We start from the raw sequence: 25,605 nt of genomic DNA on the forward strand, positions 1-25,605 counted from the left end.
AAATTGAAAGGAAATCCTTAGTCGAGTATTCCGTGGCCTCGATTCAGCTAAAGTACCTCATTTTACGTACGTACGTACTTATACAAGTAATGAGAATAACTATAAAAAATTACTATCATTAGTTAGGTAACTGTCTCATCAATTTGAAGCTAGTACACTTGGCCAGAATATCATCATTGTCATCCAGGTCTTGTAACTTTCTGGGAGCGATGCTTTCAATTTTGGTTTTCGTCCTCATTCCGGGTAAAGTCTGATAATTTTTTCCGAATAAGGGTATCGTTGAAGAGAAAGTTTCACTGGTAGAAAAGCTTTCTAGACTGATTGTGAATGTACCAATTAATTCCATAAACTTTTTTTTATTTTCAAGTGGCGACCAGGGGTGCCGGTACATTCAGCGCCGAATTCATCCTCCCTGAAACACCGCCACTGCAGATTAGTTACTTAGAAGAAGGGCTTCCGCTGGATAAAATCGTCAATTTGACTGTAAACGTTGAAAGCGAGGTCGCCTTCTATCTCTTTACCAAGGGGAACACAGATACGGCTCAGATACTGAGAGTCGGAGACGTCAAGAGCGTGGTGGAGTCTTCCTTCGACTCCGAATGGCCAACAAAAGTGATGATTCACGGATGGACCGACAGCATTGACTCCCGGTGGTACATTTCTTATCGGGAAAATTACCTAGCCAGTGGAAACTACAACCTGATCTTCGTCGATTGGTCGTCACCTGCTGGACGAGAGTATTTTACCTCCGCGAAGTTGACCCGACCTGTGAGTTCAGAATGAAATCTGTGCACACATGCAATTAAACAGTCATGGGTGTGACCGTAGAATAACGTTTTTCCACATTATTTCAGGTGGGTGAGCATCTCGGAAAACTTCTGGCCTTCCTTGAGGATCACGGCAATGTTTCCCTCTCGAACGTACATATCCTGGGACATAGTCTTGGCGCCCATGTTGCGGGTGTCGCTGGATCTATGGTGTCAGGACGAGTTGGACGAGTGACAGGTTTGGATCCAGCTCGTCCAGCTTTCGAGGCCCCTTTCCTCATCGATCCCAGAGACCGTCTGGATCCGACGGACGCTGAATTCGTCGACGTAATTCACACCTGCTCCGGCACTTTGGGGTTCGTCTCATCCATTGGTCACGCCGACTTTTATCCCAATGGGGGAACCTTCAATCAGCCCGGATGTCCACCGATAGCTTCTCGTAAGGAGATTGAGCTGACAGAGTCCTTGAGATCCATTTTTACTCTTCGGATACTGCTGTGTATATTGGTGATCGGATTTCTTGCTGTTTAGAATTTTGCAGCCATGCCAGATCACACCAGTACATGTCAGAGTCCATCGTTCGGCCGGAAGGATTCTTGTCCATACGTTGTGAAAGTTGGGGAGAATTCGTTTCGGGACGTTGCAGTGATCAGGGTAAACAAGTGTTCATGGGAGAAATACTGAACATGGAGACACGTGGAAGGTTTTACCTGAGAACCAACTCTCAGCAACCTTTCGGGCAAGGAATCTAGGCAGAGAAATTATAGGCCAGAATAAGTAATTGTTAGTCCCTGTAACAACGATTAATCTTTAATTTCTTAATTTATTCTCCTTATGTATAGGTATAAGTGTTCAGGAATCACGTGTGATTATGATTGAATAATAGTCTCATGTTGAACCCGTTTAAGAAGAAATTATTGTTGGTACAACTGCGTGTTCCCGTTTATGCGTGAAACTTCCACTATTGAATCAATTGTCGTCCAATTCGTCCATGTCCTCACTGGACGGTTTCTCGATCTCACCACCGAAGAGGACTCTGTACTTCCGGCGAACAATGTCCCAGTCAACGACGTTGAGGATTGTTGGCCTTTGTTCAAATGACAACTGACTTGCTGTTTCCCCGTGCATCATACCGAGATCGATGTTATCCTTGTGTAGTGGCATCACGTTTGCCTCCTGAGTATAATTACGTTGGTATTAATAGATTAAATAACAACGATAATGACAATAAAATAAATTTGAATTGCGGAAACGATTCGTAGAAATTGTTGTACAGTATTTTTACAGTTATCATCGACAATATGAATTCGAAACGGAATATGTTTCGTATACCTGATACGGAGTCATCCATCGACCGAAATACCGGCCAAGGAATCTGGGTGCATATCTTCTCGTATTTTGTCTTCGAGCCATTCTCTTCTTAAAAACGCCCCAAAGATAAAAGGACCATGCGCTGACTAAATTCAGAGGTGATGGAGCAGTGCTTGTTCTGTAACGCAAAGATACAAGACCAGAAATCTTTCCCTTTAGCAAAATGGAATCGGTGATTTTTAAAAGAGCTAGATAGTTTTTTATGTTCCAATAACAGTACTGAGAAAATGAATTTGCTTCCCGTGAACATACGAAGAATATCCCACGATTCACATCTCTGTGCTAAAATGATTTACTCACTTTTGCATACTTCGAATGAGTTTACTCAGTCCGTATTTCCACTCAAGATCGCTTTGGGCGGTGATTTTTTGATAGGTGTCACTCATCATGGCGATTAGCAGGTTTATCAGAACGATGACCGTCACCATCATGTAGAGGAGGAAGGATGTCTGTGCAACACAAAGAAGGAGAAACATAGATAAATTGATGAGAAGTATGTAGTTTTTGTGAAACGACACTCGATGAATCGATGAATGACTCAGCGTGCAACGAATTATAAAACGTACCTTGAAGAAATACTTGGTCCATTCGGGCTGGCCTTGGTTAATCGTGAAGGCTTCGCTTTCCTTCTGACCGAAGATGGCGAAGAAAAGGTTCTCGATCATTAACAGCGGACTGGCTTTAACTGGAAGATGAATATTATGCTTTAGTCTGGCTCATGATAGTCGGCATGATCGCAAGACAGGCTATTTTCATTCAACATTCACAATACAAAAATATAAATTTGCGTCAACGACTTTAAAAATAAATTGCAATACTTCTAGGAGTGGTATATACCTAATCTATGGCTATAATTTACTTTTTTTTCTTCTAACAAACTACGCATAGTGGCATATATATATAGTGGTTTAGGTTTACCAGCGATCGCTACTCGCACAAATACATTTTGGTGCAGATCAACTCGTGACTTGCAACTATAGGGATGTTGGGATGTTCTAAGGAGTGTTTCATACATGATGCAGACACACATACAATCCATGTTCAAAGTGTTATTTCTAACTGGGTTTGTTGGTACATGCTGTGATTTTGTTCAAGCAATTCATAATAGTCTATAACAAAACAACACGACGCCGCAGCGTTGTATGTCATTTTGCAAACGTGGTTAGCAACATTCAGAACCATTCGTCAATAGTTGGTTCTCGATTATCCCAATCACAAAACTCCAGAATTACGCATTCATTCGCTACTTTGTAAAAAAAAAAAATCAAAACTAATGATGATTTTTGAAGGGTTTACATTCAAATGATGTGCCTTCATGAATAAACAATATACACATGCTCGATTCAACATGAAATCCTATCTAATTTCGTGGATCTAAATACTGGTCAGGGTTGGTCAGGTGAGTAACTTGGGTATGTTCAGGGCTGGTCCAACATCGTCGGTTCAACTCGCAAGACTTTTTTTTATCATCAAAAAACCGTACCGGGAATTTTTTATGAAAAAGAACAGCCGCGAACGTTGAATCCAACGGTGTGATACTGTTCAAACAACTGGATGTGAGCAGAACGTATGTGCACTATATCAGTCTACGAATGCTTAAGATGAAAGGTGTGACTAACCCACATATTTGATGTTAGACGTCGACGGATGATCACAATAACATTTCCATCAGCCATTAATACTTGGTAAGTTCGGGAAAAGGTGGATTTTTTAAGGGATTACATGGGTCTAGTTATTTATTTGACAAAACTTATGTTAATACGTACGCAATTATGTATATAATGTATGTATTGTACAATGATGGTAATTACGCTAGTTTACTATAAGTTGATTACTTAGATCAATTGGTACAAACATTACATTACAGTTTTTATGTATATATATATATATATTATTCATTTTACACTACGGATATGGCGTGTGGGAATCGGGGTTGTAAGATCTATAAGGAGTGTATTTCTACTACTTCAAAAGCATTTAAATCCTCACCTCACCTCGTAGTGTGATTCTCAAAACTTGTACACTTGCTCAAATGCGTTAGCAACAATGTTCTGGAGTCGTCTTTGCTATTCCTGGGAATTATCTGGCACTTTAAGTCAGTTTGACACTTACGAATAAATTGATTGAAGTATGCGCATTGAGATGAGCGTAGCAAGACAGTCCGAAATAAGGTACCTATGTGAGTTAGTCTTGTCCTGCGATTGATCTGAGGTTGATGACTTTTTGAAGTCTGTAAGATGTTCATCAAGTCTTTATTTCTAGGAAGATGACAAGATGGCGAGAGTAAAAATATTCCTTTCCAAAATGATCTTGCAACCCTTTCCTCCGTCTTAAGTAGCTGATAAGTTATATGATCTCATATTCGAGGCGCCTGATCGGACGTAAATACTTGATCGGTAATCGACGATCTCGTCAAGGCCGCCTGCAGCGGGTCACTGTCCATGGGTTCCTTGATTTCCTCTGAGGGTTTTTCCGCCTCTTCGCCAACGAGTTCTCGGTATTTTCTTCTCACTCCGTCCCAGTCGACGACATTGTCAATTCTAACCGCGTTGCTGAAGGACAATTGACTTCCAAGGGGACTCAGATGCACAACGGACAAAGCGACGCTGTCCTTGTGGGCAACTTGGCCTTTCTTCACCTTCGACAACCATTTTGCTCCCATTTTGGAACGAGCCGACATGCGACCCGTCCGTTGCAGGCCCATCATGTGAACAACTGACGGACGTTTTCGGTTGGCTACTCGATTCTTGCAGAGTTTATAGAGATAAGAAATCCAGGAAGTCAACAAATTCAGGGGAGACGGTGCCGTCGTTGTTCTGAAACAGAGCCATGTTTATTCTGGTCAAGAAATTCAAAGATTGTCAATGAAGAAGACTAAAAAAGAGACGAGTAAGTTGAAAAGTTGTTTATCCGGATTCCGGAGTTGAAGAGAATTCAGGTTCAGAGAACAGTAAAATTAGCGAATCGATGACAGAATATTAGCCGAGAGTGTTAGGCAGAGGCATTATGCGAGTGCTTTTCGAAGAGTAGAATTAAAAGATATAATTGTAAAAGATTGGAATGCGAAAGATGTTCGTAGTTGAGCGGATTTGAATATAATTTAACGCCATATTGAAGCTGAAAAAATTTAGTAGTTGATGTCAAGTATCGGTGAGAAGTTGAGATAGAATTAAGAGTAGGTATATTATAATCGTTGAATGTTAACTAATAATTACGCTGTTCCATCGGCAATCGTAGCTCTCCATTCTAAAGCAATACTTCCTTACCTATGCATGTTTCTGACGAGTTTGCTCAATCCGTACTTCCATTCAATGTCGGACTGAGCTTGAATGCGTTGGTAGGTGTCACTCATCATAGCAATGAGAAGATTAATCAGCACAACAACTGAGACCAGCATATAAATGCCAAAAGCCAACTTGAAGAGGATCGTCGTCCACGGGGGCTGGTGCTTTTCGACTTTGAACTGTTCGTGAGTGGTCTGCCCAAAGATGGCGAAGAATAGTAGCTCAACGGCCAGTATGGGGTGCATCTTGACTGTAAATAGGGGTCAAAATTTTTTGTGAAAATTGGAATGAATTCTGGTTGTGAACGTGCTCATGCACTGCTCTAATCTTATAGGGCAAACTCTACGCTATGTAAACAGAGAGCGGGAATCTAGGGAGAAGATTCAATCTATGGGGGCTAAGACGCTTCAATGGCTAACACAGGTACATGGCTATCAGTGGACGTATGGAGGCACATTCCAAAGTCACTCTGAACGCAGCTATGAAAATCAAAAAACTTACGATGTATACGATTATACATACGTATGTTCGTACAGCAGAACCATGAGAATCATGGTGGTCATGATTTCGGGTGTCACGATGATCGCATGCTCGAGACGGCGAATCAAAATAACATTTTCGTATTCCCGGGACGCAGCGAGATGTTATAAATTGATAACGCGTCATGCGTGAGGACGGATGAGGATAAAAAATATACGTATGACAAAAAACCTATGAGTATAATGTATTTAGCGGGTCATGGCTTGCCACAACTATCGAAAATGCGAACTATAGACTAAGAGCATTGTTCGTCGAAGATGCGGATCGACACGGAAGGTTAACGTAAAACGCAAACCGCAAAATGCAATGAACGCTACACACATGCTTAAAAAAATCAGCCTTCAGGCGTTGCACATTTATTTCGACCAAATACATATCGTTATAATATGTACGTTTTCTCTCGATAATCTCAAATTCTCTGGTATAGTGGTATACATTTCACGATAACACTGTAAGGCAAATGGAGTATGGAATATTTTACATGATATTACATGCACCACAAAGCCCAACACTACGTACCGTTTACCGGCACATGCCTGATCGGACATACATACTTCTTTGGAGGATTTGACGAGAAGACGAAGTGGCAGTCAGTTTTTTCAAGGTCGTCTTCGATGTTGACGTTGAATGTGTAAATTCGCGTAAGTACGTAGACGGAGTAAAAAACAGTTGCCGCAAAATTGGAAAAGAAAACTCTCAGGGCACCCATCGAACGCTCTTCGCACGTAGACCACAAATTTGTAAAATCGATTCCAATGAGCGGTAGAAAAATATTCACCCATGGTCTGTTTTAGAGCGAAGTTGAGCTTTATTATATGGGAGGTGTGGAGGCCGTGGCTGGAACTGTTGAGGCGTTAGAAGCCGTCGGTCGATTTTCGTCCTCGTTCTCATTCTCGTCATCTTTTTCATCCTTCTCGACTTCTTTTTCCGGCTCGTTTCCCGTCAGAGCTAAGTACTTCTTCCTTATCGCGTCCCAGTCGACGACATTCTCAATCCTGGTCGCGTTATTGAATGACAACTGGCTCCCAAGCGGGCTGAGATGAACGACCGACAATGCGACGCTGTCTTTTGGCCTCACCTGACCTTTCTTCACCTTGGCTAACCACTTTGCACCCATTTTAGACCGTGGAGACATTCGTCCAGTCCGACCAAGCCCCATCATGTGGACAAGGGAGGGTCGTTTGCGTTTCGCAGCCCGCTGTCGGCACAGTTTTATGAAGTACACGATCCATGTTGTCAGCAGATTCAGCGGCGACGGTGCCGTAGTTGTTCTGGAAAAATAAATGTCCTCCCATTCGTAAATTGCGCCCAAAAGTACGTTTCACTCGCTAGTGGAGCGCGGCAAAGAGCGACAGGGAAAAAAGGAGAGAGCAAGAGAGAAAGAGAGAAGACACTCAAAGATTACCCGAGATAAAGGTGAAAAGGTATTGCAAGCGTCGCGGGAAAATATGCCGCGCATTATATAGTAGCGCTCTGATCAAGGTTTTGCACCCGATGCAATTGCGCAGCGATTTTAGGTACAAAGAAAGTGCGCGCTAGAGCAGCGAGACGATAAGTATGTATAGAGAGGCAGAGATAAGAGCGACTGCAGAAGTAGGTACTCTTTAATTCGTATACTTAACCCACTCTCGATGTCGAACTAACGGATTGCCATCTCTTACCTGTGCATGTTCCTTATCAGTTTGCTCAGTCCGTATTTCCACTCAATGTCTGACTGGGCCTGAATGCGTTGGTAAGTGTCACTCATCATGGCGATAAGTAGATTAATCAACACCACTACCGAGACCAACATGTAAATCCCAAAGGCCAGCTTGAAGAGGACCGAGGTCCATTCGGGCTGCTTTGTTTCGACCTTGAGCTCCCCGTGAGTGGTCTGACCGAAGACCGCGAAGAAGAGGTACTCGAAGGCTAGTACTGGACTCATCTTTACTGGAATCCGATTCAACGTTGAATTTGTTAGGGGTTACATGGGTGCGCTACGCAACGTGGTCATGCTCATGCTACGGTAATTGCCATGCTTGGGCATTTTTCGTGCGCAGAGCAGCCATTGTCATTAATCAACACCGTTCAACAAGAAGACATCATGAATAAAGTAAACCAACAAATAAACGGAAAACAATAAGAAACACACGAGCGGAGCTGTGACCATTGTTGGCTTTTTGTTGGCCGTTTCGTGTACAGTGTACTGTTATATCATATGCCAAACGTTTCAACGTTTGCTGAAGGTACACGTTGTAATGTAACACACGTGTTGATTGTTTTAATTGCTAATATCATGTGACACGAGGTGATGCGCTGTCAAACTTCAGGCTGCAACATCGTGTGTCAAGTAAATGCGTGTATGTATAACATCGCGGACGACACAGAACACACACGAAGGCATGTTGCGGTTATGGCAAGGCATTCGGTTGTAGGTGGGAAATGGTTGGATTCATGACTCACGATAGACCAACCTGGAATCACGTCAGGTTGGGAAAAAAAAATGATTAAATTCCAGTTTCAACGACTCCGCACATCTCAACCAGACGTATGCAAAGCGGACAAAAAAAATTCCTGTAAAGTGGATACGTTTTTATTGTACTTGGGATCACGATAGCGAGATGGATGTTACATTCAGGCCATGCCATGGATGTCTTCAATATTGTTTATTCTTTACGGAGGCTGCGTTTTGGCAAGAGCTTTGCAGCATGCGAGGATCGAAATGTCAGACACGATTATTGTTCCAGTATAAGATTCATTCAATATGCTTTTTTCATGTACTCAATTTTTCATCGGCAAATGGGTATGAAAATACCGATCATTTTAGATGGCATGCATTGGAATCACAGATCTTCAAAAAAATTTCATAAACACAGCTTGTTTCCAGTCGCAGTAGCCTGAAAATGCATTAAGTAGAAGACGCGGTGTCTGGCATATAACAATTTCGGGCGTGTTGGAAAAATAAAGTATAAAAATGATTTCGATTTACCAAAATGCGTAAAAACACACACACGCACACACAAAAAACATTAACGTCGATACAAAATGCATGAACAACGATTTGCACACGAAAATCTCCGTTTCCGGCTGCAGTGGTCAAACACTCAAAATCAAGTATAAACAAAAAGTACCCGGAAGAGTATCCCGACTTTGGTAGAGCTCACAAAAGGCACCCTGCATTTCACACTGGGGCTATTCGGGAGCTTCCAAGCCGTATCGATACTCTCGGGGTAACGCCGGGCAGTGGCGCAGGCAACAGTCCAAGGTATGTGTCAGGCAATAATGAGCACACGCACACGCACACAGAAAAAAAACCGACAAAATGCAACGCAGACGAGACGACATCGAGGAGGGATTCCGCATTCACGAGTTCATATGTAGAATTCAATCACGAATTCAGCATCGTCAGTCGTCAAAACTTACAATCTTTACTGCTATCGTCACAACACTCATTTTTTTTCTTGTATCGCCCGTAGCGTCTGGGTGGCGCTGACGCCGGCGTGTCCGTCATCCACTCTGTATAATTGGCCAACAAACCTATTACAATCAAGTTTGTTATACCCTTCGGTCCAGGACAATGTTTAACTCGTGTAAACTAAAATCTCAACTGTACAAGCTCGTAATTTTACCAGACTATAAAATTGTTCCCTAGTCACTCGTTAATTTCGACCCTAGATTCTCTCGCTTGTTAGATACCTGTAATACATAGGTATGTATATGTATGTACATATTTACATGATTATTCGCTCCATGACATTGCTGGCAATCATAGCGAGGTGTATGTGAAGGTCAACACGCCTGTTATCGCGTGGGAATATATTACCAAATTCGTTAAAAATGCTGATACCAAAGTCTGTAAGGCTTACGTGGCGAGGAAAATAATTTCTAAATTTTCACCACTTGAGCCTAGCTCAGTGACGTGAGTTCTGCCAGCTTTAATGATCAAATTTTTGCGGTAAGCCTGTTTCACATGTCTTGAAAGAAGTATAGTTGAAAACTGAAACTACTGACTATCAGATTTTGGTAATCGGACGGCTGTACGATAAGCACAAAAGTTATGGAATTTCATAAAAATTTAACGACTGACGGAATCTGTGCAAGTATTTGAATAATCGATAAAAAAAGGTACTGATTTTTGAAATCTTAAGCGGTTGCTTATGCTGGAAAATATCAATTAATTATAGTACCGTTTGTGCATTTATGTCATGTCTCACTTACCATCGGAAAACGCAGCCTTTTTGGAATTCTCGTTAAGAATTTGCTGAAGCGGTTTATTCTCGAAAGCCTGATTCAAGGCGACGAAGTGCATGGAAAATCCAAAGACGAAGATTGCCAAAACGGCGAGAAACCGAGCCAAATCCTTCATCAGGTTACCGATGATGATGGCCCAAGGTCCGAAGAGGTAGTGAAACGACAGGAAATCGAGAATCTGTACGCAGGCGAGCAGGAAGCTGATGGCGAAGAGCTGATTCCGCAGGTATAACAGAGTGGGCCATTCCACTTCCTTAACGATCCTAGCGAGACCGAGCAGGTGAAAAGCCACTCCGAACACTCCGAACAAAAGCACAGCCAGTTTGATCCATCCCAAACCACTTTTGTCACTCGGGTTCGTTAGCTCGAACAGTAAAAGTCCCGAAAGCATAACCAACAAGCACCACTCGTACCAGTAGGGCATCAAGTTACCGCGCACGACTGGATATATGGGCGTTATGCCGACTAGCAACAAAAACACCATCAGATATATGTGGGACGTGAGGTATGACATGAACTTAATGATCGGCACGTTGTTGTACTTGTGTCCCAGTGGCAGTGCAAACACTATCCAAACCGGCGGGCACACGAGGAAGGCTATAAAGAGCAAGATCGTCCTGAAGGCGTTCCACTTCAGGCTTCCCTGCCAGAGTTCCTGAAGGTAACGCTGGACCACTGTGTGCGCGATCACTTCTTTCTGTTCGTTCTCTATAAGCACGTCTAAAAACTCGACGTTTCTTCTGTCCATCGAAGTCAGTATCCTTCCAGCCGAGTCAGCACCGGCTGCCAAGGCTAGCAACTCGGTAGCCATCGATTCGCACTGCTTACCAGCCGCTATCAGATCCTTCGCCCTTTCCTTCTCTTTCTCTGACAATTTCACGTATATGTTTGACAGTTTGGCAGCCGTATCTACGGGCGCTGGAGAAACTAGCACGAACTCTTCTATCGACTTGTTGTTGTTGTTCTTACTGCAGACCATCATGTTGTAGACGAACTAGAAGAGCAAGAAACGGTCATCACGTGCTTTTTCAAGCTTGGCTAGACAAGATACGGCACTGACAAATTAGCTCTAACGATTATTGACTACATTCAGATAGCACATTGTACTAGATTCACAATTCCATTTAGTTCTGTCTGTCAGATCACTCTAGTAAGGATTTATCCGCGCGACAGATTAGTTAAGAATATCGCGTGACGGCAAAACGTTACGGTTGATATTTACTTCTTCAAATATCGACTTCTTCAACGGGCACGTTTCAGATAGTATAAGCGTGATATTCAGCCATACGTTTATCTACATTGTGCTTCTGATGCCAGAATTGATATGTAAAACCCGGTCATATTCCTACGCTAAATTACCAACGTTCATAATGTAGTAAGACGCAGAAATGCTTCGATTTCGTATCCGATTCTACAAACGACGAATTATCCTAAAGGCATCCCGAACAAGATCGAAAGCAAATCGCTATTCGAAATTCAATAACTTCGTCTGAAAATAATTTCATTTGTAGAAACTAAACTTCGAACCTTTTGATCTCGGGGCCTGGTTAAATAAATCTTACAATCAGACCTCCCACAATCCGAACTATAATACTACTTGCAAAAGTCAACCGCGAATACTAATATTAATTCGTATTATCCATTGTCTTTGGCAAGGTAAGCAAATAGCACGAGATCTAGCTGCGCTGTTTTCCAACCTCATGTGATATGGTAAGCTCGTGTCTAGTTTTAAAATATCACGAGACTGATGTATCGCTTCCTAAGAGAAAAACCCTGGCCGCATTTCAGTTTTTAAAACAAGGATTTTCTAAATCCTTTGGAAACACTGATACTCACCCGTCTATCTTCCATAAGCGCATAAGTATCGTGTTCCTTCTCCATCAGATACTTGAGAACGTCATTGTGCCCTTCGGATGCCGCGAACCAAATCGGGGCGCTTCCCAAGTTGGTCTCACTCTTCGGGGATGCACCGCTCTCCACCAGAAGTTTCACGACATCCAGATAGCCAGCTCTGGCTGCGCAGTGTAGCGGTGTCCAGCCGTTTTTGTCGGTTGCATTTATCTCCGCACCCTGACCGAGCAGGACCTCCACCATTTGGTAGTGACCATGGGTGGCGGCGATGTGCAGTCCGGTTTTTCCGTGCCGGTCTGCACTGTGCAAAAGCTCCGCTGACCTGCTGAGCAACAACCCAACGACCGTGATGTGGCCGCCAAAGCAGGCTAGGTGAAGAGGGTTGAATCCGTTCTCCGTTGTGGCAGCTTCGACCTGAAGTCAATCGACGAGCATTCGTTAATTGGTGAAAGAGTTGCGAGCTTTTCCCTGACAGATTGAGGCCTACCTGGACACCGGCGGAGTTGAGGAGGAGCCTGACGACGTTTTCGTTACCGGAATAAGCGGCCAGGTGCAATGGCGTCATGCCAGATTCAGACCCCAACTCTCCAACGAGTGAACCTCCCGTTGGTGGGTCAGACTTTACTGTTCCCGGGACGTGGGTGAGCAGCTCCCTGACCGTGTCTTCGAAATGAAATGACAAGGATTGATGGTATCGCGAACGTTTGAAATAGCATTGATAGTCATTGTGATTATTGGAATAAATAGTGAGGCGCTGTATCACTGCGCTGCCTTGAACAGTGATTAGTATAAGATATTACGAATTTTTAATAATTGAATGAGATTACCACTTCGTAAAGGTTCATTTGAACCGTGTAATGGATAGCGGTGACTTCGTGACGGTCTGACGTGCGCATCGTTTCACGAGGGTGTTAATCGTATTAATCAATGGCATATTAAGGGGAAAGTAATTAACCTAGAAATCCACTAACCAAGTTTTGAAACGTGGGGTATAAAAAAGTTAGGCTATTATCACGGGGGCATGCCATGGGGTGGAGCACGTTAAAGGGAATTTCACGTTGCAGAGACGATGATATTGCGGATAAGATATATATGGAAAACAGTTGGTATAAATATGCACTAATTACAGATTTTAATCTCGTTGCTTCTTTCCTCGGCCGTCAGAGTTTATTTCTACGCTTCAGCTCTGGGAATTTTTCGGGTTTTCGATTCACCATTCTTTGTATGAGCGACAATCTGCTGTATTGAATTAAATCTAATTCATGGCATTTGTAATAAGTATTTTAATTATTTTTATTATAAAGTCCGTCCACCGTTTCGGTTAAAAACCAATAATCGGTGGAAAAGAAAGAATAACACGAAGAATTTCTGAATGGGTTATCCTTAGCTGAGCTTTTTACTGTAGAAAATTTACACCCAGTATTGCGTGCCGTTCGGAGTGTCGTGAGATCATCCGGTCGTAACAAACAATCTCGATTATTTACGTAATTAAGGAAACTTGTAAAATCCAACGAGCCTAATCTTGGATCTCCGAGCATACCGCATTTATTATAGTTTCACAGGTAAAAACTTCGACATTAAAATTTTATCGCCATGACTTTCCACCTAAAAAGTAAATCCCGAATAATGTACATCGCAACGTTAACTCCGTCGCGGTTTATAGACGGGGATAAGTATAGGCATATTGGTATCCAATAGCCATTGGTTATAACGTCAAGCTTGAATTAAAAATACGTATGAATATAACCAAAGTTTCTTTTAATTTGTTATCGTCTCCGCATACCTGACACGCTACCCGGTATAGCCGAGCACACCCACTTCCGGTAAATCATCCTGGCACTCACATTTTTGGCAGACCGCGAAATAGTTAGATTGCGTGCGAGGTGACCTTGACCAAAGCTCGCCTTGCGGTCGAACGAACGTCGAAAGGGCGTCGTCACGCGAAATCAAGTCCGCATGAGTCCCCCTTTGCTCGACTCGGTACAAGATGAGCAGCCGACCCTGAGCGAGAACCGTTTTCTTCGGCCACCTTCCCCCTTGATTTACCCTTGACTAACATCGGCCGAAATTATTAGCCTAAGCTATTCTGGTATATTGGTTAATAGGTCAATCAACCTTCTTTGGCTACTCGCCTCGTTATCTTCTGATCCAGATCTCGAAAGAAACCTTGAATTCATAGCACGACAGTTTACTAAGTGTTTTTTTATGCAGCAGCAGGGGTATTCTTATAGTAAGACAGAATTGGTAGGTTGCATCGATTGCATTTGTCACTCAGGATGCCGATTGTCCGAAATGATCTGGACCTTGTTAATTCCGCGTGAGATGTGGTCTCGAAAATTGGGAGAGCTTATTCGCAATACATTTCGTTTCCGATCGTAAAGCGGAAGAGGTGAAAGAGTAACTGGCACGTTAACACTCGTTGACAGTTGGGAAAATGGAACAGCAAGAATCGCATGTGACAGAACGAGTTAGGGACCAAACAAATTACTATGTCATACGTTAGTCACGAAGTGAATAACAGTGTGCCTTCTCACCCTGCGATCAATTTCGATTTTCCGTTCACCTTTATTTCTCCGTCGTCAAGAATGATTCACGTCTTATCAAGATCCAAGGGTGAAATGAATCAGCAAAAGCGTTGCGAATCTAGACTCGCTATTAAGCAAGTTTGTGTTTTATCAGAAAATCACAATCTACAACTCACCGGCTTGCCCGAAGTACGCGGCCACGTGAAGCGCGGTAACGCCCAGTTTCTTGCTCGAGATTCGTAGAGACTGGGACGACCTCATGACCTCCAGTACCTGCCCGTGTCCATGCTGAGCGGCCAGATGAACCGCCGTAAATCCGGCCCTGTTCTCATCCGCGCAAGACGCACCGGCCCTGACCAAGGCTCTGACAACTTCGGCGTGACCACCTTCGGCAGCAAGCTGGAGCGGCGTAGCCTCGGTGAGCTTGTTTCTTGCGGAAATTACTCCCTGGCGATCAAATTTCATCAGTTCCTCGATCACCCTGACGCTACCCTGCATAGCAGCGATGTGAGCGCACGTGTTCCCGTCCTTAGTACAAGCCATCACGAGACTCGGATGTCTCTGAAGAAACAGCTGCGCCACTTCAGAGTAGTTGTTCATGGCGGCCGCGTGGATCGGTTTCTGGCCTTGGTCATCAGTTGCGTCAATGCTGGCACCGAGGTCCAGGAGCAACTTGCAGACCTCGAGTTGACCGGCGCCAGCGGCAAGGTGCAGGGGGGTCTGCTTCCGAAGGGTCAAGACATCGATGGCAGCGCTGTAGTCCTGCACGAGGAACCTGACCAGATGGGTGTACCCGTTCATCGCAGCGAGATGAAGCGCCGTCCTGCCCACCCTGGACTTCGAGTTTATGAAGGCTTTGCTAGCCAGAAGAGCATCGCAAACCTGGAGGTATCCCCGTTCCGCCGCAAGGTGCAACGCCGACCTACCCTCGTGGTCGAAGACGTCGACTCTCGCGTGGTTGGCCAGAAGGTTGGTGACTAGCTCCATGTGGCCTCGATGTGCTGCTATCAGCAACGGCGTCCAGCCGATGGAGTTCTGCCGGTTCAAGGCCTTCTGAACATCGGTCGTCGACATGTGGGCTATCATCTCAGACATGACCTCGTTGTTCCCTGCCAAGGCACAGTGGTGGAACGCCGTCTCCTGGACCTGCTTCGTCTGGAGAGAAACGTCCGCACCTCCCTCCAGCAGCGCCCGGACCACGGCACGGTCATCGCCCAGGTTCGCCACTTCAGAGGGTTCGATCTGAGCCGCGTAGTGGAGACCACTCGCTCCATCATGCGTCACGCTGTTCACGTAAGCCGTAGCCACCTCAACCCCCTTCCTCTCCTTCACAAACTCGATCAAGTGTCGGGCTACGTCCGCTCGACATCCTCTGCAGGCCAGATGTAGCGGCGTTTCACCGTTCTGCGGGATGAACAGAAGATGCATTCTGCGGTACATCGTGAAAGATGACAGAAGCGAGCGTCGTACGTGACGTACGAAGCGCACTGCGATTCAACGTTAACGTAAATAATTACCCATGACGGAGGTGCGTGTGTTCTGAGTAAAGTACATGACAGTCGTGCAGCACTCGCAACTCAAAATGGTGTAAAGAAAAGGGTGAAAGCAAAGCGATTCGCGTCCAATTTTTTTAAACCGTCTGACGTTTGACTGCGGCCTACTTTTGACTTAAACATGGGGTCTCCTCCATCCTCGAGAAGGAGCAGCATAGTGGCCAGATTCCCATGGCTTGCAGCTACGTGAACGGGAGTCTGTCCGTCGTCAGTGGTTAGGTTTGGTCCTGCACCAGACTTGAGAAGCATCAAGGCACATCGGTCTCCATCAAGTACTCGCGCGGCTATGTGAAGCGGTGTTTCCCGCATTTTTCCACCCCTAACATGGACTTCGGCACCGTAGCCCAACAGCGTTTCTACCACAGATGGCTTGGCACTTTCCACCGCAATGTGCAGAGCGGTGTAGTTGTCGTTCGTCGTCGCGTCAACCTGTGAACAAACGAAGATTTCGACTGGCGATCAATGCGCTCGTGGATAACGGCAAGCAAACCGAAGCGCTCATTTTTTGTGCCACTCCTGAACGGAGTCGATAAATTTTGTAAATTGGTAATGTCATCATTTTGTCCAAACCATCTGTAAGCCGATTCGTGATTATCGGCTGTAGACAGTTATTGGATTCGTGATTTTTATCTGAGGAATGGACATTGTCGGCGATGATCGAGTCGGTTCCGCTTACAGCTGGACGAAACTTTATCAGACGAGGAATCTTGTTGGAGCATTGTTAACGCTTGGTGAACACGCACGTTAATTTCATAACGAAATAACTCCTAAGGTGCTCGCTAACTATGCGCACTCTTTGGTAAGCGAAGTGCCCGTGATCCATTCGCGATTGATTATTCCATCAGTGATTTTTCTCCTTCGCAACACGAAGAGAGAGGAAATGGTGTCTAGGTAAACGTACTAAATGAAAATTCTTACCTTTTCACCTCGTTGAAGAAGCGTGCTGATGATCCCTACGTGGCCATATCTTGCCGCCGTGTGGATCGACCTCGCTCCCCTTTTGTTAGGCATGTGTAGGTAGACCCCTTTTTTAAACAGCATAGTGGCACATTCCGAATGACCGTTGAGCGACGCGATGTGCATCAGCGTCGATCCATCCTTCGTTCTTTCAAAGATGCTGGCCTTGAACTTGTCTGCCAGGAGTTCGATTATAGAGGCATGCCCATTTTCGGCGGCAAGGTGCATGGGGGTTCGGTCCTGATGGTCAGTAATCGCTGCCGAGGCTCGGACACCATAAAAATATTTAACGAGCGTTTCATCGCCCTCCGCGCTTGCGATGTGCAGGGCAGTTTGACCTTCACCCTGGAAAAAGCACGCACAAAAATCACCACCTATAATTAACCGAGACTCAGACCAACCCCTGTACTTCCATTTCTTGTAAATTACGTAATAAATTAACTAGGTCCCTTTGAAACGGTATCAGCGTATCACGTACGCCATAATAACAGGTTTCGTTTTTTCACCGCCAACGTTCAATATAAGTATTTATGAATTACGAAAGTTTAATTAAACGTCAAAAATAATTAATTTCGTAAATATCAAAGTTCTGTACATCAGGAGAAAAGAAATCTCATCTAAGTCACCACACAAAGATTAAATGAAGACCAGTTGACAGTTGTGTAAATTAATGAGAAGCTTACGCGGAATGATGGAATTAGTTTTATCGTGTCTCAGAGGACTGTTAGCAGATGAAAGACAACGGTAACGATAAAGAACACCTGATTAAAATTAGAAGGGAACGCGGTTCCCTCGAAAAAGACGTTCTCTTGGTTTTAAGTGGCAGCCGACTTGTCACCCGAAGCTTTTCGTCGACTGAATGTTGTGCCCGGCCTCGTCGACGACGCATTGCGACAATTAGCCTCATACATTACGCATACAGCCCACCTATGGAGTCCTCCCACCATAGCTTCACTGATTACGTATTCCATGACGCACTTGACCGATGGTGAGAAGTCGTTAATTTTGTTATTATATGTGAGCACATACCCCCGCAATGCCACGGTACGGTGCTTCGTCAACGTCCCCAGTTGTTTCGACATTTCAAAGGGTGCAAACGGATATGTTTTCATTATGTAACGATGTGACAACGAATCAGTTTCGTTCCGCCAAGATGCATTGCCGAAGGTTTGGTTTCAGGGACACGTCAAAACTAACCACTTCCTAGTTGTACACGGTTATACGTTATATGACTATGGCACAAGCCAAATATCTTTCGTACTTATGGTAGAAAACTTCATCTGTTGACCTGCACCCTGATTTAAAGCAGGGTTGATAACGAAATGCGTGACACGAAAGGCTCGTCCGAGATTACGAATTGTTTGAATTTGTTGAATCAATCGAAAAATGATTTTACACTCACGTTTTGGATGTCAACGGATGTTCCATAGTCGACGAGGATGCGGACCATGTCTACGTCTCTTCTCCTGGCGGCCAAATGAAGAGCGGTATCCCCAGCCGGTGTCGTGGCTCGAAGCTGCTCCGCGGCTTGCTGGGCGAGGAGTTCGCGACACATGGATTGATTGCCCGCCTCAACTGCCAATAGTAGCGGAATTTTTCCCCTCTGAAAGAAGATGTTTTTTTTCCATCAATTCGCGTGTCTAGTTAGCGTTTTAAATGGCCGTAGAGCTTCACGGAAATTACGAAATAGTTGGGACTGAAATGCGACTAGCGACCAAAATCAGGCAATGGTAAATTCATTCCGAGTGAACAATGGTAGCAACCTCGTCAGGACACACGGTGTTCTCCAACGTAGTTTTGTTGACGTTTTTCCAATTCTTTCCGACTGCGGCTTGAAGCCGATTCCGATGGATGAAGTCGGTGGTGTGAATGGTCTCCGATTTATCCGATGCACGGTCACCATCTTCGGACGTCTTCGTCGACATAGCTTCATAATGGTGGACGTGAACGTCTCGTTAAGCCCGGAATTTTTAGCGGTAGAAATTTACAGCTACCCTCATCTTGTCGTACCATACAAACACCGCCATTGTATCTCTATTGCGTGAGAACTGATCGGTGTGCTAATTTTTTGTTCCTGCAGTCGGGAGTGACGACGAGTGGGGTTTAATCGAATCGTTTGAACAAACTGCTGTACTGTCAAAATCACAACAGAGCAACAAGACAAAGGAGAAACGTCACGGAAAGACAAGGCTTCCGAGCGATCGAATCGCGACTAACTCGAGTTCGTGGTTTGCAGCTCGGAATCCGCGAATATGATATTCGATCGACTAAAACGCGACTAAAACGCGACGAAAACGCGACATCAACAGCGTTTACATAGCACATTTAAAGCTCACTTCTTCTCCTGATATAGTATTATCTACTTATACGCATACTCGCAATCTGGATTGTCCTCTTAAGATTAGCTCGTTATCGTGACGGGGAATCGATATCCTGAATGCACAATTTGTAGGGGAAATTCCCGAGCATCAACCTCCGTAAAAATTGAGTAAAACTAAAAGAAGAATTATGGAGGCCCGGACCAAGACTCGGTGGGCGTCGGTGCCAGGCTGCGATACCTCAGGGCGGCCCCGTAGGTCACGCGAGGTGCAGGGCCACCCCCGGGGGATGGCAGTCCCGCGATCTGAACACCGTCATCTATCTATCACCAGAAGTTCACCCGGTAGGATCGAACGTTGGACAAAGGAATGCATTAAACTATCCCTTCCTCCTGAAACTTTTCCCTCGTCCAAAACAAGCAGATCTCCAAGTTCCACATACCGAAAAGTTACCATAAACAGTAACTAGCTGCAGGAACCGAGGTGTTATTTTTTTTCAATTGTCACCGTCACTGATTCAATGCTAACGACGCTGACAGCGAGTGACATTGGACATTATGCGTAAATGCTATTGTACACCAAATCTTTGTACTCACCCCATCGGCTTTAAGTCTGATATCTTTTCCTGCCGCGGCAAGAAGTGCTCGAAGAATAGATGTTGCCGTTCCAGTTTGTCTAGACGCCACAAGATGAACGGCGGTCTGTTGTCTGGCCTGTAGACAGCAATGGTTGAATGGAAAAGTTTCGCAATTAAATCAAAAAACAAACGAACAAATAAAAAAAAAACAAGTAGCGATTAGAATCCACGTACCCCGCCTGTAGCGTAAGGGTCGACGCCTTTCTTGCTAAGGAGTAGCTTGACGACATCCTCTCGAGAGAACATGGCGGATATGTGAAGGGCATTGTAGTTGTCCTAAAATTATGGAGAAGTAGTTAATAATCAGATGTAAATGTAAATAGGGTACGTAGTCTGAACCCTGATGGGGAATGAATGTAATCTTATCCAACGGTTACCAGACAAGTAATTATGCAAGAGGTATAAGTTTAGTGTCGAACACGTTTAGTTGGCGATTAGGCGCACGCTTCTAGTTCCGTTTCAATCAACTCGAAATATTGTTTTCAAGGTGGATAACAGGTATCGCCTAAGTTTTCACCTAGTTTCTTAACGATGAAACTTCTGCTGGCCATTTGCCTCTTCGTTTACTTCGTATCGATTTTAATTACTCAACCGAATCACGCGCTATATCTTGAGTGTATGAGGTAGACTTGAAAGAATTCTGGTTTCGCGGTTTAATTATTTTTTCGTGACCTCTGTTCTTGGTCATGTTGAGTTTTGGTGATTAACCAGAGCCAGTAAAACATTTGAAGATACCGTGATAAGTTGTCGTATGTAAATGCCTTTGCAGCGATTTGCAGTATCTGGTTACGGAAAACAAACAGTGGCAAGTGAGGACGAAGAATCTTGAAATAGAAAATATTTTTTCTTTCACGATCGTAATATTCGCGTAATCGTAGCTGTAAGTCGGAGCTAAGGCTCAGCTAAGGTCATAACTCGCGAAGGCAGCCAACATAAGGCCATAGGCGAATACGGGAGTAAATTGCATTTTACCGCGCCCAGTATTAGCTGAAAGTAGCAACCAGCCCTCATTCCAATCACTGTTTATTAGCATGCAATTTGAAAATTATGTCGGGCACGAGGGAGCGGTGCTTAGAGCTCAGCTAAAGATCGATATAAACAAACGCGTAGGTTATACCGATCCCCTTGAATAACTCTTCAGGGTGTACAGTACTTCGGGCTGCATCATTGTTGTACATCATGACACGCCGATTTTACGTAGCTGGAGCTTAGAACTCCCCAATGAACCACGAAAATCGTGGAAAGCTATCGGAGCAAAATTAACATTCATACGGAACTTGCAAGCTCCCTTCTCTCTCCATGCTCAAGACATCGTCTTCGTAGCAGAGAACGCTGCATTATCGACTTTCCGAGAAGAAAGCAAACAATTGTGATGTATAACGTCTGACACGCACGTATAAGTTATTCGTCACGCGGTTCAAGTCCGAAATCTAACAGAGCTTTATGGCCGTGGTGCTGCATGTGTCCAAGGTGTTCCGAACGCTTAGTTTATGTTCAACCAATAAGAATGAGAAAACCAAACAAAGTTGACCAACGTAAGCAAGCTTATCGAGTATCATTTTCTATGGATAAAAATAATCACAAGGCACTGCAGCGGCACGACCATTCGCGAATGATAATACATTGGGTATTGTTCAAGCACCTCACACGGTAGCCACGGTCAAAAATCGAGCACAGAATTAGCAACCCTTGGCTCGTGTCCGATGAAGATCTGTGCGCCAACCAACCGTGGGCACGCCAAGTTTAGATCGCCGTTTTCAAGGCCTTCAAAGTGAGTAAGTGACTGTACAGAGCGGCTCAAAGGGACCGTGTGATTAAAGGGAATGTATGCAAATGTGCGAAATTATACCGATCGCGATTAATCCCTCGTCTGTGCTCTTTAATTTCCAAAATTTTGGTACCTTTATACGTTCCCTAAATGGAGCGTAAAATTACACGCTATATATCAATCCTTGCATTTCACTGACTATTAGTGAAGCTTTGGCACAAAACGAATATTTCACGCCAGGCTTGTATAGCCGTGAGTCTGAAACACACTTCCGAGGGTATATAGGCCAAAATAGAAAAAACTACTCTGAAAGTGGAAAGCGAGCCTCACGCCAATCGGTAATTCTAGATCCGCATAAAGCACATCCGGGAAAAAAAGATCCCGCGGTAGAAAATCGTGAAGGAATAGTCGAGGCCTTTTTTGTCGTGCTGTAACTCTATCGAAGAAGCAAATCATGTAGTCGTGAAACTCCACTTAAGCTGGTTACTTCAATTTCTGGAAAGTGAAAACTTACAAAATAAAAATCAACTCAAGGCCGTCATTCAAATTGATTGCATATTTTGATTTTGCCCGTATTTCGCAGTGCAAAAGTCAATAATAAATAGACGAAGGTACAGACACAGTTCGATGCTGTTAATGAGTTGACTAGAAATCATGTTAGACTTGGGGTTTAGAATAAGGGGTAGTACAAGATTGCGTGAAGTGAGGCCAAGGCCGGGAGGATTAAGTAGGCCGGTCAGTCAGTGGGTCAAAAAAGTGGTGCGATTACGTTCACCGATAAAGAAGCCCACCCCCCGCGATGGGCGTCGATCTCGAACGGCTTGCAAATCTTTTGAGGTCGCATGGCATCGTTTTATAACTTTAGCAGACCTTCACGCCGTGCTGAAATTATTCGCCATTCTTGTAATTGGGGTCCGTTGTTATAAATTCACAACGGACGTGACGCACAAAACGGCCCTGCAGGAATCGCGAGCTTGCGATGTTTGACTTCGTGTAATTAATGCCAACAAAGCTCAGCCACATTTTCTTGAGGGATCTGATTTCCGTGATACTATATTTCTCGAGAAGCCTACTATTCTGAATTCTGCTGATCGTGAGTTGAAAACATCGTGAAAACGATATGAACAAACATTCAAGTTATAAGATGAAACCTGAAAACTCGAAGGAATAGACAGACCGACATCGGCGTTTGAACTCGATTTAACTAAACAAAGTTTCTGATGATACTTACGTTATTTCGACAGCCAACATCGGCGCCAAGGTCTATCATTCTGTCCAGTAATCCTGTTCGATTGTCTTTCACAGCGTACATGAGCGGTGACATGCCGGTCGTCTGAAAGAAAAATTGAAAAGTTCGTACTGTGTTCGATATTCACTGATTTTTTCCAATCAGCTAGATTTTCTGACAGTAAAAGAATGTGTAACCCCATGGAAAAAAAATTCTGTTCGTTGGTGAATGAATTCTGCTCAGTCAATCTATTCCCGATTCGAAGACTAGGTTATTTCGACCGAAACGAATTCTTTTCGACCCTTTCCAAGTCACGGACTTTTGGCACAAGTGGAAAACTTACCGGATCCATGACGCCGGCTAACGGTGTCGGATTTCCTTCTTCGCCAGCACCTTGCGCCGCTTTTTCCAGGGACTTGAGGAGCTGGTCAACCGGGGCCCATTCGCCACGTGCAGCGAGACCCAAAAGTCTTTGGGCCGCTTCCCTGGACGTTGCCCCAGCAGATCCTGGTTTGCTCCCAGGCTGCTGAGGCTCGGCGCTGCTACCCCCATTGCTGCCGGTTGCACTGGCTCCAGCATCATCTTTGCCACCCGCAGGGCTGTCTTCCTTGCTCGAGGGATTCTTCTTATCGTCTCTACTGCCCGAAGGCTTTTTATTCGAGCTGCTCATAGCTTATCTCGATCCTCGAGGGGGCAGGGTCATGTCACAGGGGTGTTCGATCCGAATAAAAAATTCCAAGGAATCATTTCAATCATTTCCTATCGATCAAATGGATCGCTGCGATCCGGCCGGCTTCGCACCCCCGATTTTCATCGTGACGTATTTTAGAAAAGATTCATGTCATCATTCGGCTAGATTTTAACTCGCCTGAAATGTGCACGCGTTGTTTAATCATCAAGCCACGTAACCAGGGATTAAACCTTGGCAAATAACGCGCCGTCCGTTCACCACGTCGATTCCATGAACACTCAGATCACAGAGAAACGTTACCAAGATTAAATCACTTTTTAAAGGTGTTACAGATCACAAAGCACTATAACGAGGGGAAATCGAGAAGATAATATTTAACCAAGTAACAATTTTATTCCATGTAAAAAAAAAATGGACCGAGCCTGTGTTTCTCACAAGGACGGTTTCCGATGTTCAAAAAGCCCGCATAAATCACTCGTCCAACATCAGGCGAGCACCAGAGCTAGGATACGATGCTAGCGTCGCGGGCGTCCTCGCCTTTCTGAAGACGCTCGCACCAGAAGAGGGTGGCTTTAAGCTCGTCATGGCGCCGATCAGCCAATCGCAGTGCTGCCTCTGGGGTTGTGGGCGACCTATGCATGCAGCAAATTTCATCGTACACGGACACAGTCGGCACCGACACCGAGACGTTGGCATAGGATCGTAAGAAGGCGGTGGGGATAAGGGGCGGCGGGCAGGTTGCCGTCAACACGCGACTTCCGGCGCAGGACTAGGAGACCTGCTCGACACGCCACGCGAAGAACGGCGGCCCTCCATCCTCGTCTGGAGCGCGATTCGCCATGTTTTGCATCTCTGTTCGCGCCGCTATTTTTCACCGATGAGTCAAGTTCAAAAACACCCTGCAGTCCTTTCGCCTTCTCAATTCTCACTTGCGTCTAACCAGCGATCCGCAGGTAACTGAGCTTACTCGACTCGGTCTGCAAGTGCCAGGGAACGGTTTTGCACGAATCACTCTTCGATCTGGTAAAACTAATCTGTGTCAATAAAAAGATTTGTCTTTACCTTGCTCTGTTCTTTCGGCCACCACGCGCTACTGGTCTGATGTCAAAAATGATCAGTCTCATCGAAGCCTTGACTGGTTTCATTCAGACCTTGCGTCAACGTCCATTTGCACAAGAGGAACAGAATCACAGAAGTATATCATATGAATATCATCATGACACATGGCGTGGTTAATTTGGTTCTTCTACATCAAAGTTCTGCTGCGTGTCCGACACTATCAGCGTATCACGTGCCTTTTCTGGCTTTTAACTCAGCTTTTAGTTCGGCTTTTATTCGAATGGCTGCGTTGCGGGTCATGACTTAGTGTCGGATGTCTGATAGCGGTCTCACAGCAGAACCGCATTGCGGCTAACTAGACATTGTCCACTTTGAACTGTAAATGTATGTATAATAGGTATAAAATATACTGACAGCGTTTTGGACGTGGATGTCCTTATACATATTTTCTGCTTGACGTTCACAAATGGAACGTATCACTTTGATTCACGGTTTTGGCCCATTTACCTCTTATTGCTGAGCGAATGAGAGTCAAAACGAAGGGGCGCGACTCGCTGATTATTTAACGTGGTTTACATAGTGCACGATGTAACAGTTTGGCATCATGTTGTAAGGGAAGACGAAATTGTAGAAGTAGAGTGGAACTGACATAAGTAGTAGCAGAAGTAGTATTTACTTGTTCAAGCTCGGGTTTGAGCTGTAAAAAAGGGTTACAGTATTGTACACAGTATTGTGCGATAGGTACTTACCATAGCTTAGCGTCTCATCCCGTGCTTTATAATCGGTAATATTTCCAGTTCCAATTCGCACGAAACGCTTCACATAA

General features: G+C 44.6%; 2 protein-coding genes across 4 annotated transcripts; one reads left to right on the plus strand and one right to left on the minus strand.

Moving 5' to 3' along the window:
* Positions 1 to 134: 134 nt before the first annotated feature.
* LOC124214481 (pancreatic lipase-related protein 2-like) lies at positions 135 to 2,032 on the plus strand. Its single transcript, XM_046616764.1, has 5 exons — positions 135 to 243; positions 368 to 768; positions 855 to 1,206; positions 1,299 to 1,506; positions 1,610 to 2,032. The coding sequence occupies exons 1-5, from the start codon at positions 210 to 212 to the stop codon at positions 1,644 to 1,646; spliced, it is 1,032 nt and encodes a 343-aa protein (XP_046472720.1). The 5' UTR covers positions 135 to 209; the 3' UTR covers positions 1,647 to 2,032.
* On the minus strand, positions 1,258 to 23,836 carry nompC (no mechanoreceptor potential C). Of its 3 annotated transcripts, XM_046616763.2 has the most exons (15): positions 23,373 to 23,836; positions 23,033 to 23,134; positions 20,208 to 20,309; positions 19,993 to 20,109; positions 18,481 to 18,681; positions 17,040 to 17,423; positions 16,230 to 16,550; positions 14,745 to 15,972; positions 12,531 to 12,706; positions 12,029 to 12,457; positions 10,160 to 11,186; positions 2,705 to 2,823; positions 2,439 to 2,587; positions 2,100 to 2,256; positions 1,258 to 1,943 (listed from the first exon to the last, which is right to left on the minus strand). In XM_046616763.2, the coding sequence occupies exons 1-15, from the start codon at positions 23,697 to 23,699 to the stop codon at positions 1,737 to 1,739; spliced, it is 5,046 nt and encodes a 1,681-aa protein (XP_046472719.1). In that variant the 5' UTR covers positions 23,700 to 23,836; the 3' UTR covers positions 1,258 to 1,736. The 3 variants fall into 3 exon arrangements, with proteins under 3 accessions (XP_046472719.1, XP_046472717.1, XP_046472718.1); XM_046616761.2 differs by lacking the exons at positions 1,258 to 1,943; positions 2,100 to 2,256; positions 2,439 to 2,587; positions 2,705 to 2,823 and adding exons at positions 6,523 to 7,233; positions 7,624 to 7,891; positions 9,365 to 9,478; XM_046616762.2 differs by lacking the exons at positions 1,258 to 1,943; positions 2,100 to 2,256; positions 2,439 to 2,587; positions 2,705 to 2,823 and adding exons at positions 6,523 to 7,233; positions 7,624 to 7,891.
* Positions 23,837 to 25,605: the final 1,769 nt, after the last annotated feature.

This window comes from Neodiprion pinetum, chromosome 3 (assembly GCF_021155775.2).
Source record: "Neodiprion pinetum isolate iyNeoPine1 chromosome 3, iyNeoPine1.2, whole genome shotgun sequence".
Lineage (NCBI taxonomy): Eukaryota > Metazoa > Arthropoda > Insecta > Hymenoptera > Diprionidae > Neodiprion > Neodiprion pinetum.

Excerpts from the sequence above, each read along its gene's own strand:
- LOC124214481 (XM_046616764.1), top strand. The coding sequence starts at position 210 with ATGCTTTCAATTTTGGTTTTCGTCCTCATTCCGG. Across the intron at positions 1,207-1,298 it reads ATGTCCACCGATAGCTTCTC|AATTTTGCAGCCATGCCAGA; the intron begins GTAAGGAGATTG and ends CTTGCTGTTTAG. Across the intron at positions 1,507-1,609 it reads AACTCTCAGCAACCTTTCGG|GTATAAGTGTTCAGGAATCA; the intron begins GCAAGGAATCTA and ends CCTTATGTATAG.
- nompC (XM_046616761.2), bottom strand. The coding sequence starts at position 23,699 with ATGAGCAGCTCGAATAAAAAGCCTTCGGGCAGTAGAGACGATAAGAAG. Across the intron at positions 11,187-12,028 it reads CGCTTATGGAAGATAGACGG|TTCGTCTACAACATGATGGT; the intron begins GTGAGTATCAGT and ends TTGCTCTTCTAG. Across the intron at positions 9,479-10,159 it reads AAAGGCTGCGTTTTCCGATG|GTTTGTTGGCCAATTATACA; the intron begins GTAAGTGAGACA and ends TGATTGTAATAG.